The 14485-nt window shown below is 38.8% G+C and overlaps 1 protein-coding gene and 1 long non-coding RNA gene across 5 annotated transcripts; one reads left to right on the top strand and one right to left on the bottom strand.

Annotated features, from left to right (window-relative positions):
- Positions 1–4540: 4540 nt before the first annotated feature.
- LOC107303459 lies at positions 4541–6045 on the top strand. The gene is made up of 4 exons (XR_001549421.2): positions 4541–4865; positions 4943–5005; positions 5449–5543; positions 5891–6045. It is a non-coding gene; the product is annotated as an uncharacterized LOC107303459 (long non-coding RNA).
- Positions 6046–8502: 2457 nt separating this feature from the next.
- On the bottom strand, positions 8503–13144 carry LOC102711757 (mitochondrial uncoupling protein 1-like). 4 transcript variants are annotated; one of them, XR_001549683.2, is made up of 10 exons: positions 12952–13141; positions 12499–12711; positions 12326–12398; positions 11946–12076; positions 11655–11753; positions 11471–11575; positions 11317–11391; positions 9583–9669; positions 8949–9454; positions 8503–8780 (listed from the first exon to the last, which is right to left on the bottom strand). XR_001549683.2 is itself a non-coding variant. In XM_015838374.2 (10 exons), exons 1-9 carry the CDS (start codon positions 13009–13011, stop codon positions 9434–9436), a joined length of 864 nt encoding a protein of 287 aa, XP_015693860.1. In that variant the 5' UTR covers positions 13012–13144; the 3' UTR covers positions 8503–8783; positions 9410–9433. The 4 variants fall into 4 exon arrangements, 2 of the variants coding, with proteins under 2 accessions (XP_015693860.1, XP_006645419.1); XR_001551132.1 differs by having other exon boundaries at positions 12499–12692; positions 12952–13038; XM_015838374.2 differs by having other exon boundaries at positions 8503–8783; positions 9410–9454; positions 12952–13144.
- Positions 13145–14485: the final 1341 nt, after the last annotated feature.

Raw genomic sequence — 14485 nt, 5'->3', positions numbered from 1 at the left:
TAGTCTTGAACTAGTAGAGATTCTTCCTTTGTCTGTGCAGATGAAATCTTCCTGCTATATAAGCTTGTTGGGTTGTTTGCATACTTTTAGACTGGAAACGTACTGTGTATTGAGATGTAACCGTTGGGTGTATAATTTGTAGTTTGCACTACTGTTCCACTGATGGGTGCAGCTGCTGTCAACTTGGTTCTTGGAGAGAAACCTGCAAATATCTACTCAGATTGCTACTAGGTGGGTTCAATCTTAAACAATTATATGTCCATTTTAATTTCAATATTCATGTCTAGTGAATAATTCCTTTATTATATTATCTCCCTGTTCTTTTCTAAAGTAGGTAGCAGAATAAGTGTGGAAAACATCAAATTTATACAGTAGCTAATTAATTATCAAAAGCCAGAGCTCTTTCCTTTTAGTTTGCCATCACTGATTCACTGGTGGCATTCATGCATGGAACAAATGAAATTTTTTGGTATAAACCACCCAACTGTTAAGCCTGCATGGTTTTCCTAAATGCTTATGTCTTAATTTGGTATCGGCGCACCGATTTGGGATCCTAGGCACGGATTTGGGACAGTCGGCACCGTTTTGGATCCTGGGCACCGATTTTGCGCACAGATTTGGGAACTTGTGCACCGTTTTGTGATCCTGAGCACTGCTTTGGGACAGTCGGCACCGTTCTTGATGCTTGGCACCAATTTTTCGGGCACTGATTTGGGAACTTGCCCACCGATTTGGGATCCTGAGCACTGATTTGGGACAGTAGGCACCGTTTTGGGTCATGGGCACCGATTTCGGAACTTTGGCACCGTTTTGTGATCCTGAGCGTGAATAAAGGTCGGGTTGAAGGGGGCAGTCAGCTGGCTGCCTGGCTGCTTCTTGGCCACGCCCCCCTACTTATAGATACGAGATATTAGATCAAAATGAAAAAGTAGGAATAGCATACCATTAGCTGATATACGTATGGGAACATGGGTACATGATATTGATTTGGCGATATATGTATGCAAAAATAATTAAGGAGCAACCATTATGCAATACGTCAGCCAATCATCCTGATTATAAATTAATAATTAATTTGGCCAAACAAATAAACTAAATAATAGTCAAATTATGCCATCAACAGAACCATCTCTTGAAACATATTCTGCAACCAAGGCAGGCTTGAGTTCGCCAAGCACATTATGGCTAACTTATACACATCAGTCACTAGAAATGTCAGTTTCCTGTGATAACAGATTTCATCTTTTTCATCTTTCTCACGGGGGCGTTTGCACGCTGATCGAAGAGTCGCGCGAGAACAGATTTCCTGTAGTTTTCTGACCAGGTCTGTAAATAAAATAACAAAGAGATTATGGACAATAATCCATTGATCAGTAGCAATAATTCATTGATCAGCAGGTTAAAAAAAAGGGTGATACACTAACTTTTGTGTCCTTATCTCCCAGATTGAACAGTTTTCCATTGTACTTCTCCATAAAATTCATGGCTAATAAGCTAGTATCATTTGAAGAGATTTCCTGCTCGAAAGGAACCTGAGTCATGTGGCCATCCCATAAAGCTAAAGATTCTTCTATTACTGAAGTTTACTTCCTCCAAGAAGGGTTCACACAAACTGGCAGCATCCATTGGTTCCTCATTTGAGCTGTAGATAAGGTAGTCTATCCTTTGACAGACTTTGTTAATGCAATAGACGGACCAGTCACTACCTTTTTTGACAGGGAGGTATACCTGCAAATGCACATTTTTGCAGTAAGATAAAATATCACATGGGAATTTGAATTAATCTGCAAATGTCACAAAAAGTGATACAAAAGTACATGGGGATTCAAAATGAATCACTAATTTTACCAGCGTACACTCTTGCGGAATGCTGGGCACCACCATTTGGGTCATCACTGCATCCTTGAAGGCCTTGCTGCCAGTGTCGTTGTCCAAGGTGGACTGCACTCATGGTAAAACAACTATATGACTGCAAAGCAGAGCAAAATCATTATGCTACACAGTAGAAAACTTACCATGTCCATAGGACCAACAATCACCCTGAATCTATTCTTTTCTTTCTCATCTAAGGCAACTGTAGAGGTTATTGTTTCTTTGAGCACCTCGGGGCTGACGGAGCCACCACTCAAGAAGGTATATTATTCCTTTACGGTCACCAGTGTGTTCAACGTTATCAACTCGAAGCTGTCATTTTTTCCAATTTAGAAATGATTTTAGTTACTATAGAAAGTACAGAGTGACATGCTTACATAAAGAAACAAAATAAGTCTTCAAAACATACCTTTCATTTTTATGGTCAGCTTATAAGGCATGATCCCATAACCAGTCTGCAGTTTTAGTGTTTTGGCGTTGTGGCACAACTGGTGTTTGAACAACAACGTGACTGCTTGATCTTTTTTCTTTTTGGGATAACGTTCATCTCAGCGACCTCTTGCTCATCACTGTGCTTCATCTTCTTAGCCTTAAGCCCCTGGCCACTACCCTCCCCAAATATTCCTGACACAGATGGAGTTTTTGTTGAATCCTTGTCGTATAAGGGTGATTTATCATTGTACTGGGTTGATGCATGCTGTCAACAAATCAGGCGCATTGCCCTGCTGCTGCGTCGGCGGCGACGACGAGTCCAGGAAGCGCTCGAGGAGGCACTCGACGGACGGGTGACTGAAGGAGTAGGCCTTGCCGGCGGGGGAGAAGACGGCGGCCGCCACGTCGGCGCCGCACAGGATGGATAGCTCTCTGGCCTTCTTGAAGAAGCCGGCACGGCGCTTGGAGAAGCAAACCTGTCGTGCCTCCTCACTCTCCATGCGGCGGATCTCGATCTTTTGCCGCCCTAGGCTCGGCCTCCTCCGCACCGGCGCAACCATGATCGATGATCTAGCTAACTAGGCCGATCGAGTGAGCTCGCTCTATACAGATGGATGGATGCAAAAACTGGGTGGTGGTTCATGTCTATATATACAACTAGCCTGGCCGGCCTTCTTGCTGAGCTCCATGCCTCCTCCGTCTACATGCATGGATGAGTTGTTATTTGGAAGGGAGGAACAGGATACATCCATATCTCTACACATCAATGCCCAATTAACTAGCTACTAGTGTTACAAGCTCTCGTGACTCATGGGACAAATCCGTCGACAGAATCAGCCGTATCGAAGGAACGACTAAGATCCGCCTCCTCCCACCTATTCTCCCCCAGCCGCCTCCTCCCAGTGTCCCGCCTCCATCACCGCCTCTCGGCCGCCGCCTCCGTCGCTCGACAGCCGTCTCCGCCTATGTCGCCGCCTCCGCCTCAGATCCGCCTTCGTCGCTGCCTCCACCGCTCAGCAGCCGCCTCAGATCTGCCTCCATCGCCGCCTCCGCCTCCACCACCGCCTCAGCCATGGACTACGCCGCTCCGTCCCTGCCTTGGCCACCGCCTCCGTTGCTGCCTCGGCAGCCGCCTCCGCCGCCCTCTGATTTGATGATTTTCGTCCGCAGTTATGATTACCAATGTCGTTCGGACGTGCGTCCATGATATGCAGAAGATCATCCAGGAGGAAGATGAAGCAGCAGCAGCCGCCGCCACTGCCGCCAGCGGTGGCACGGCCTCCGGCGAGCGTATCCTGAAAGACCACGAGTAGAACAGGTTCAGAGGTACTTGCCCCCATTGATCGACTGAACTTCTGTTCTGTACCATTCCTGCACTATTAAGGGGCAATATTCAAGAATCTTGTTTTAGGATTTGCTGTTCTCGTCATCTCTTGTAGTAATCGTGTTTTGTGAAGCTCAACGAGAATCTAGGTTCACCCAGCTATAAACAGCTCCAAATTTGGAGCTGAAACCAAAGACTGATGTAATTGATTTTAAGAAGTGTTGATTATGCTAACTCGTGAAGGGTCCTGTCGGGTATAAGCTCTGATTCTGGACACTTACATAAACCCTGATCCCTAGATGGTAAAATTATGTCATTCTACTATCCAGTTTTGTTTTCAGCAGTTCGGTATATGAAGTCTAAACAGAATTGAGGCACTATCCAGTTTCGTTTCCAGCTGCTATACTGTTATCTGAAGCCTAAATATAATGGTGCCACTGGGTATTAAACCACTCCCTCAATTCTAAAATACATTTTGGCCTTTTATTCATGGGGCTATTTCGTTTCTGCCTCTCTTTCAGGTTCTAATACTGATGTTGCCCTTCCTTTTTAGGGTTTTTGCTTTTGCCCTTATTTTTTTAATTGAACAAATCAGTTGCCCCTCATTTTGATGGAAGGACTAACGGTGTTAAATGACATGTTAAAGGACTATTTTAACCCTCATTTTGATATTTTTTTTGGTCATTTGTGTTGTTACCTCTGTTCTAAATCATAGAAATATACAAAAGCAATATATTATTAATTCAATGGCATGTTTAAAAACATGTAATTTTTTAAAAATATTTGACAGTTTCAAAACTATGTCAATTTTTTTAAAAAAAATATAAGTTTCATAGAAATATACAAAAGCAATATATTATTAATTCAAATGACATGTTTAAAAACTTATAATTTTTAAACAGGGGTAATTTCGTCATTTAATTATTTCGGGAATTAAATCTTTTATTTTTTAAACTAAATATATTGATCAACTAACGGTCAACATAACTTCCATCCAAAATAGGGGCAAACGGTTCATTCAGTTCAAAAAAGGAGGGGCAAAAACGAAAACCCTAAAAAGAAGGGGTAAAATCAATATTAGATTTGAAAATCAGGGCAGGAATGAAATTGTCTCTTTATTCATCTATAGTCCGCTATTCACCATTTCAGTCATTCAAACAGAGATGTTATTACACCTGAAGATTTCAGTTTTGATCTGGATGGATGTCTCTGGGGGGGATTTTACTTTGTATGACAGGTAAAATGTAGTTACCGCTCTGCTGAGATAATGCTCATCCCTTTCCTTTGAACATTTCTGAGCAAATGGGCTATTAGATGCAGTTAGCAACTCTTGACATGTTTAGCACTGCAGGCCACTTCTCCTACACTGCAATCCAAGTAATTTCACCACTCTTTCATTTCAGTCCCTTTGTTCCTCATTCATTCCAATTTTCCAGTAAATCACAACTCTGAACCTTTCTTTTGCAGCTTGCTTTCACTACATTAGTATACCCTGCACTGATTTTGGGATACATGGGCTAAGCTCCTTTTAGTTATCTTATCTCCCTGATTTTCCGCGCGCACGCTTTCCAAACTGCTAAACGATGTATTTTTTATAAAAATTTTCTATAAGAAAGTTGTTTTAAAAAATCATATTAATCTATTTTATATTTTTAATAATTAATAATTAATTAATCATGTACTAATCTATTACTACGTTTTCCGCGCCATATAACTAACCCATCCTCTCACTCTTACCGAACAGGGCCTTAGTCCAATAACAAATTGCAAAATTTCCAGGGTGATGTGCGACTATAACAATTTTCCTATTTGTATCTCAGGTTTGAACTTTCGAGTACATCTCAGACTTTTGTAGGGTCGCGTAATAATCGTCAAGTGATATGTGCATCTTGGACTTTTACAAGGTCATCAGCTGGTAATGTCCAACATCTCTGTACTTACAAATTGTATGATGAGAACATTATTTACAATATTTAGCAGTGAGTAAAGTCCTGTTCTGCTGAGCTACAGAAATATACCACTAAATTCAGATTTTGAGCTTAAATGCAGGACTTGAGTTTATATAACAAAACTTCAGTTTCCCATGTCGATATATAGGCAATGTACTTATTAAGTTTTAGAAGTTTCTTTTTTGAGGACTAGGACTTTAGTACTAAATATGGGTGATTCCCGACTGATCGAGCGTTGTTTCTGTATACATTTTACTGATTTCGACCTTTTTTTTATCTGCTTAATATAGTCTAACTGTTACTGTTACTGCAGGCTGCCTACTCAGCAATTATCTGGTTATCATCGATGGGTTCTATAACATATTTTAAAGTTTTATATTGTTAGAAAATATAAATTTGTAAAGTGTCATTTCTTTTTATGACTTTGTTGCATCTTCGTGTACAGTGTAAGAAAAACTAAATTTTAAAAACAAGAATGATCATATATATATATATATATATATATATATATATATATATATATATATATATATATATATATATATATATATATAATATGCCCATGCTAATCTAGTTATATTGATACGGAAACCCTACAAGGCTTATCTAATAGCCCATTTTTCTCCTGTTGACACTAAAGACCAAAAAGACTGAAACTCACTTGTATGCTTGCTTGGCTTCATATAACTAATACGATAAGATTTTTCACAAGGAGCTGATTGGTGAATCGTTGACTATAATTTTGTTTACGTCGGGTGCACAATCTACTCATGTAGATTTTCCACTACAATAATAAAGGCCGAGAACTGTATATTGAGTGATACTAAATTTATCAATCAAACTCATTTGTACAATTTTTTCCAACGTAGTAGAGGCTGCACAAATATACTATTTTTTTCCAACATAGTGGGCTGCACAATCTACTTTAGCTGAGGCCTATAACTATATATGGAGTGATTTCAATGACTTTGCAATGTTGTACCAGCCCAAATATCAGGCTCAACACACACACACAATATATATATATATATATATATATATATATATATATATATATATATATATATATATATATATATATATATATATATATATGCAGATCACACTATTTGCACTTTATAATTATAATATTTAATATGTAACTTGGATCGATTTTAAACTTGATTGCTTTTTATATGAAATAAAATTTAACAATTGATATAGTTGACACCGTAGCGTTAGCAAAGGTACATTACTAGTATGAATTAATTAAATGTACACCCTACATCCAGGGAAGGGTTTTACCATCCAATAGCTTTTACTAATGCTAACTAGCTTACTTCAATTCTCGCATATCAATACAATATATCCATTTCACCATCTTCCTATTTTGTATATACGCACCTATATCCTTTTTTTTTTGCATCGTCTACCTATATGCTATGTTGCATGCATCTTTCTTTTCTGTTCTGGAGACATATGAATAATCTACAAGTTTTATCTCTCGGTAGCTATACATTATACATTTTATCAATATAAGTGGTTCTCATCAAGGGCCGTAGAAAAAAGATTTCGATGTGTGTATATATATATATATATATATATATATTGACAGCGATCATGTTCAGTTACAGATCACTGACGTGCTGTATATTGTCCACTATTGATTGGAGTGAGGTTTAAGGGCCAGTAGAGCACTGTCAATTGCCTGGAAATCTACATAGTTCAAGGGCCACTCCCATCCATTGCTCCTCGTGTCAAAATTTAGCAAACTAAACTTGCCAAGCTGTATAAAAATTGAATTTTAATTAGGGGTGCACCTAACAGCATGCATAAATACAATTAATCAAACAACGTGCTGTCCCATAGACATGCTAGCTGCATGATTTGTTAACATGGAGGAGAGAGAATGAAGGGATAGAAAAATATTGCTTCATCAAACATTTATGAGACACAACACCTAACGTGACAATGACAAAAGAAAAATTGACCATTTACAGGAGTATAACCCACGGTAGAGAATTAAGGGACCAGAAATATAGGGAGTAGGAAAGAATCACAAGTTAGGTCAAACACAATAAATGTTATCTAGTGAGGTCACACGCTATGCACGATTACCCTTGCAGCCTTGTAAGCCCAAGGCCATCACAGTAGGAACAGGTTGTCCAAGCGCCATCACAGTAGGAACAGGTTGTCAATTGTTAGGATCCAAATAGTGACTAACTTGGGGGACGTCATCACAGTAGGAACAGGTTGTATGTCTTTGTCAATTGTTAGGATCCAAATAGTGACTAACTTGGGGGATGAGGAGGAGATTGATAGCACAACCATAAATCTTATTTCCCTAAACGAACTTGGCAATGGTAGACCTAGCTTTTGTTCAATTTCATGGGCCGGTGGTGACCCTCGCACGTTCTCGTATTTTCCAACAACACTTGAGGGAGCTTGCCACTATTTGGGCGTACTCAATAGTTGATTACCTCAAGTCCACTCGCACCCTAGTGATCTCCAAGACTCCAACCAATGGAGATAGGTTTACATGCCCGGAGTGGAGTAAGCCCCTTAGCAGGCATATTTATTTTCTCGGACTAGGACTTCACCACATTGATTGATTAAATTCCTATATCTAGTTAAACTACTGATATTATTTGTTTGTTCAAATATAATCTATCGAAGACTGATCAGAACAAGCAGGATATTCTCGATGTGGTGGTAATTTGTTATACTGTTGTATTAACATGTGCCACTGTCCTGCTACCATGCATCCCCATCTTTGACTTGGGCTTATGTTTATAAGCCAAAATTTAAATTTTCATCCATAAATTTGAAGTTGATTTTGATATTTTTCTAATATGCTTTATTTTTTATTCTTGGCTTTTAGATCACTATGAATATGAATATATATATATATATATAAAGTTTAATTCGTAAATTATTTTACGTTTACAAATATGATGTTTGGGTTTTTCCTTCAAAAAGCGAAAAGATAACATATATACTAGTGGATTGTCATGTACGATTGTACTGTTCTAGCTACATAGTTTTTGGACCTGTCCTGCCAATAATAGAGATGGCAACAGGAAATTCCTCATCGGATTTAACGTCCCATGCCTGTCCCCGCGAGTAGAATTTCCCATGTCCTCGTGCCCGCTAATTGCAATGGGTAAATAATTTCCCCGTGACCATCCCAGTACAGGGAATTAATCCCCGTGGGTTCCTTGTCCCTGCTTGAACAACATAGCATATACATCTCAAATCATATATATAGTTCACATGTTATATTAATAAATGAACATATATTCACTAATTCATATGATAGAAGTATAAGATTATTATTTATTGAATATAGCGATGAATATAATCACATAGCATGAAAACAACTTAACACTCACATATGCCTATTAATCGAGTCTCCACAGGGAACACAGACGAGGGATTGAGGGCCATACATGCCTCAGCAAGACCCGATGTGGACATGTTTTCCTTTATTTAATTTTCCATGGAGAACCAATTAAAACCATCCCCGTTTCCTAATAGGAGAATCTTCCGCGGGGAAACAGGTAACAAGGCCCCATCTAGCCAATAACAACCTCAAAGAGCATCTCAAAAGTCAACAGTGGTAGGATTGCATTGCCATCCTGTACAATCTCTAAAGACAGTAACACAACAGGTGAAAAAATAATGGCGACTAACTATTTTCCACATAGAGTTCCTAAAAAAATAATTCAATCCAGCAATATCAAAATACAACATATCCCAAGACAAGCATAAACAAAGTTGCACAATGAAAGTTTTTGTTCAGCATAACAGGTCAAATTAACTCAGCTTAAAATACTGTACATTCTTAATAAACCTTGGCTTGTAGCGGAGCGCAGAGTTACAGAATCCATCTTCTTACCTTTTGCCATTTCACAAAAAGGAGAAATGAAATCATTAACTTTCCTAGGGCAGACAATGCAAACACATAGAGCATTTTTCTTTCCATTTCTTTCAAAAGGATCATAATAACATTAAAAAGAATATTACCTGCTCCAAAGTTAAAAACATTATCACATTCCATGACCCAATGCGGCAGAAGTTTGCAATGAACCCTTTATAGAATGCAGGAAGTCCCTGCAGAAAAGGAAGAACTATTGATGATTTGGTGCAACATATATATGGCGCAATGGCTTCGAAATCAATCATCAATACAACCTTTTCCATATGCACAAACATCTGCAGCAGGCAGAAACAAACCAACGACTAAGACAGCTACATTTAACAAAATCCCTATGCCGTTGGACATTCGTAGCTTAGTACTGTATATGTAACACTCAGATGTTCTACATGCCATGCTTTTGTTTTTTGCAATGTTCCCACTTTGTAGATTGTTTTATTATTTACTCTCGACCCAATGCTACTATTGTACGATGGTATGATCAAATAGTAGACATTTGCGGGGAAAAAAACCTTCAAACATAAAGGGGGCTTCAGATTGTCAAAGCACCTTTGATTTTACATGTTAGTGTTTTTTTTAATGACAAATAGGCTTTCGATAGCTCTAAATTTTTCCCAAGTTAAAATGGACAGACCCACTATAATATAATCCTGCTTACAAATTACACAGGTGAGCTGAATCCAAATGGAAAATTTTAATAGCCACGTGCAGTGCACACATGTCATGAGAGAGACCAACCCTGTAAAATGCAGCCAGCCAAGTACATACTATAACTATACACCCCAAACAAGCACGCAAAAAGATTGCATATTCTAAAAAGATTAAGAAATGACAACAAGCACAACACTGGATATATGAAAATGTATAGGGCAAATTATCAATTCAATCTCCATATAACTAGATAATAATCAAAGGATATAACGTTTAAGTACTTCAAAAAAGCTATATACAGGGCCTGACAAAAAGCTATATACAGTACCAACAATGCACAGTAAAGCTAGTGAACCAAGTTCAAATATAAAATCCATGGCCCTCCCTCATGAAGGCTTTCTTGCCTTGCCTAAATTCATCTATTGATGGATGTATATAATTAAAAATATATGTCTACATTCATTAGTATCCATATGAATATAGTCAAGGCTAAAAAGTCTTATATTTTGAAATGGATGGAGTAGCTACTATTTGCAGGATACACTTACATTTGGACACTTCGTTAGGAGCAAGTGAAAATGTACTACTTATGCATCTAATTTAAAGTGGTGCATATTAGCTTAGAAACCATTATGCAAAAGGTTCCTATGCCTAAGATTAGCTCTGGATTCCTGGCAAAAAAAATACATCCTCCATGGCAGCATCTAGTTTCTATCATAATCTCCTCAGAATTCAAGAGTAGCATATTCAACAATGTGAGACACTGAGTGGTTTAACTACTTCACCTCCTTATTGTGTGTGAATTGACCAATCCAATCAGAAGTAATGGCAAAAAGGGCTCTTCAACCTACTTGGGGTGAATTCCTATTTTAAATGGAATATCAGCTACATTCTGTCTTTTCAGTTGAGTGGAAAATTAAAGAGACAAGTTTTTAGGGCAGAAGAACTGAAATGTTTGTGTAAGGGAGTGTGGAACCGAAATGTTGACCACATAAACATATTAGCTAAGCAAGGAACTACAAATCCCCAAGGGAAATTACTTATGTGCTTGCTAAGTGCTATAACTTTGAAGATTAGTTGTGTGATAGCAAAAAAATACATTTTCAACAAAAAAAAATTTGTGTGTACACGATAGATGAGTTATTTAGGTTGTGGAAAAGGATTAGGCGTACATCATTCTTTAATGTCTTTGCAACACAGTCCAGTGTACTCTTGTATGTTGAGTCACCCATCATTCTTGATTTCACCTACACAGAGGTCATGTAGAGTAGTTACATTTTGTGAAAGAGATTGGTCTGATGAGCCTAAATAGCATGTGCAGCATACCACATCAACCGGAGAGCCAATGCAAACAGCCAAAAAACCAGCACCAAGTCCAGCTAAAAGATGGGTAAAAACGTTGTCAGTAAACCCAGGAAGTTCTAGAAACATCTGCATGAACGGAACAAACTGATGAATAGTACCACAAAAGAAAGTGACTACAAGAATACAAGGCAAAAGCAAAACACACCTGTTTGAGTTGGTCGTAGCTGGCCAACTCAGCAGCATTAATTATCGCATTGCGTGCGATATTTGGACCAAGTCCAGTCCACAAAGCTCCGATACCTTCCTAAAAATATGAAGAATTACAGGCCATGGAAATAGGAATACTATCTCCATCCCAAAATGTAACAACTTTTGGCTATATATTTGGATAAATGGTTGACCAGACACATAGCTAAAAGTTGTTATATTATGGGACGAAGGTAATAATATTTTTTAAAATTATTGCCCATGATCACCATGAAATAGTAGCAGCAACCTGTCTGATTATGGTAGCATACGCATTAAGGGCTCCAGAATAGTGTTTCTTGACAGCGGTAGCCTTTCCATCAGCTTGCAATCTCACTTTGACAAGATCAGTTGGATTTGCCACAACAATTGCTATGACACCTATGAGTATATAGAACGGTAATTCATTTAGAGTATATTACTTCTCAATACAGATGTAGTGTGGCCTTTAAATTGAATGAGGCAGATTATACTCATACTAGCACTTACCTCAACACATGAAATTTGTATGTAAACTGGTTGGTTGCATTTAGCCAAAAAAAAAAGCAATTTAATACATGGCAAAAAAAAGTTATTGAGAAAGGTGCATCAAAGAGATGTCCTAGATAAATACTAGGGTATAGTACCCACCAGTCGTAAGAGCAGCAATAATCTTGTTGGCCAATAAACTGACACCACCGTCTCCGATAAAGAAAACTTTCACCTGAAAGAAGGTGAGGGGGAAGAGTGGTATTAGCAACAAATGAATTTGACGGAAGAATGGGATGCAATGCAAGAAAAGAAGGGAATGCTTGTTTACTGACAGGCTCATACAAGCCGATGCGGAGGCCGCCATAGACGCATTGGCGGTGAAGGCCAGGGATGATGCCGTTCCATAGAGCAGACACCCCCTCCTCCCTTGTGATGGACATTATGGTGCCCAGCATTCCTCCGCCGCCGCCGCTTGTAGCAACTTGGGCTGCTTTCTTTTGCAGCTGAAGCCGCACTTTAGCTGTGTCTAGAGGAATGGTGCACACCTGGTGAGAGCGATGAATCGAAACAATACAAAGTAAGAACAAACTATAAGCTAACTAGCAAAGTGTACTAGAGATGAAATCATCCCGTCTCCTCTTAATCCAGCGAGTGTTGTGATTCAATCAAAGCAGCTGGAGCAAGATCGATGGGGATGGGGATCGATGTGCATCCCAACTCCAACTCCGAGCCATCGAAGGAGACGGATCGAACGGGATGCTCACAGCAAAGGCACGGCAGCATACCTCAGCGAAGCAGGCGGCGAAGGCGCTACTGAAGAAGACGGCAGCGAAGGAGGAAGCCATCGCCAATCTGTCGGTGCAAGGGCAGCGGACGCTCGCAACTCCCAGCCAGGGATGCTCTGCCGTACATGGATCAGATCCAGGATTCCAGATCTAGATGTCAATGTCTCGAGTATAATTATGCAAGAAGTCTCAACTATACATCGATGAATTTTTGCTGGCCTTTTTTATTTCATTCATGAGATTTTTTAAGGTAGACGAAGTTTATTTGTAGCTATCATGGTTCGTTAATCAAACCTTTGAGAGTCATTTATTATCATTTGAGGTCATTACTGTCATTTATTACATTTGTTGAAGTGGCACAATGTTTTTATGCAAGAATTTAAGAGATGTGATTAACAAATATGTACTATTAAAAAAGAAACTTTTAGCAACAACTGAAAATACCATGGTAGAAAATAAAAAAAATCACTTTCAGCTTATAATTTTTTATTATGTGTTTATAGAAAATCATATATCTTTTTTAAGAAAAGCCAAACATTTATAGTTTTGTAATAGCAAATAAGGAATTCAAACCAAGTTTTCCATACACATTTAAATACTTTTTAAAATTAATTGATGTAGAAAAAAAATATTTTTTTCACGGTCGGTAAAACTACCTGCATGGGTTCAAAAAAGTTTTTAGCTAGAGTTTATATATTTTCATCGTATATGCAACCCCTCGATTCAAATTTAAGCGCCGGCAACAGCCGAAAACCAGTTAAAGCACTGAAAATAAAATGAGTGGCACGTCTCTATTTCGTTATAGTTCTGTCCCAAAGTGTAGCCTCTCTCCTCAATACGCCACCGACGTGTGGAGGCAGAACGGCATAGTGAGGTCAAGTAGTCGCGGGAGATGTTCATAACGGCAGTGTTTGGACGACGTCATATAATTTATCGTCGGTGCATACCTCATTCACATGGGCAACGAGTCCATGACCAGTCGATCCTCTCTATCCATGACCTTTAATAACCAATCCATTCATTCAATGTGTTGGCACCTTTTCCAACCTAGGGCTCTTCTTGCACCGAGATGAGCACCGAAGCATTTTCGTTGATGATCAAGAGCAGGTGGTCATTATTTTGGAAACGTTCCGGCATTAGAGATAGTCATTGTAAGTGGTGGGAGTTGGAATGCTAGAAGTAGAGGAAGAAGATGTTGGGGGCAACAATAGTCCATTTGTCCACGACGTGTCATGTCACGTAGATAAAAGTGGCAAAAAATCCTCTCTCTCATATGACAAAAATATGAGCAAATATAAAAGTGAAATATGAACACTAGTGACTTCTTATAGTGGTAAATAGTTACATTTATCAATAGAATGGATATACTAACATGGCAGGAGTAGCTTTTTCATGGATCAGTCACTCAACAGCGATGAATTTGCTATTTAGACTACCAAACCAAACGGCTTCGATATCCGTGGGACTAGTGTCGTTCCTTTAAAATGGTGTTTGAAATGCATATTTCCTTCTCTTTTCAAAAAAAAAAAAACAC

The sequence above is a fragment of the Oryza brachyantha genome, chromosome 1 (assembly GCF_000231095.2).
Source record: "Oryza brachyantha chromosome 1, ObraRS2, whole genome shotgun sequence".
Classification (NCBI taxonomy): Eukaryota; Viridiplantae; Streptophyta; class Magnoliopsida; order Poales; family Poaceae; genus Oryza; species Oryza brachyantha.
Note: the sequence above shows the minus strand (reverse complement) of the source record. Positions and strands in the feature narration are given on the sequence as shown.

Excerpts from the sequence above, each read along its gene's own strand:
- LOC102711757 (XM_015838374.2), bottom strand. The coding sequence starts at position 13,011 with ATGGCTTCCTCCTTCGCTGCCGTCTTCTTCAGTAGCGCCTTCGCCGCC. Across the intron at positions 11,576-11,654 it reads GCTACGACCAACTCAAACAG|ATGTTTCTAGAACTTCCTGG; the intron begins GTGTGTTTTGCT and ends CCGTTCATGCAG. Across the intron at positions 9,455-9,582 it reads TGTTTTTAACTTTGGAGCAG|GTAAGAAGATGGATTCTGTA; the intron begins GTAATATTCTTT and ends AAATGGCAAAAG.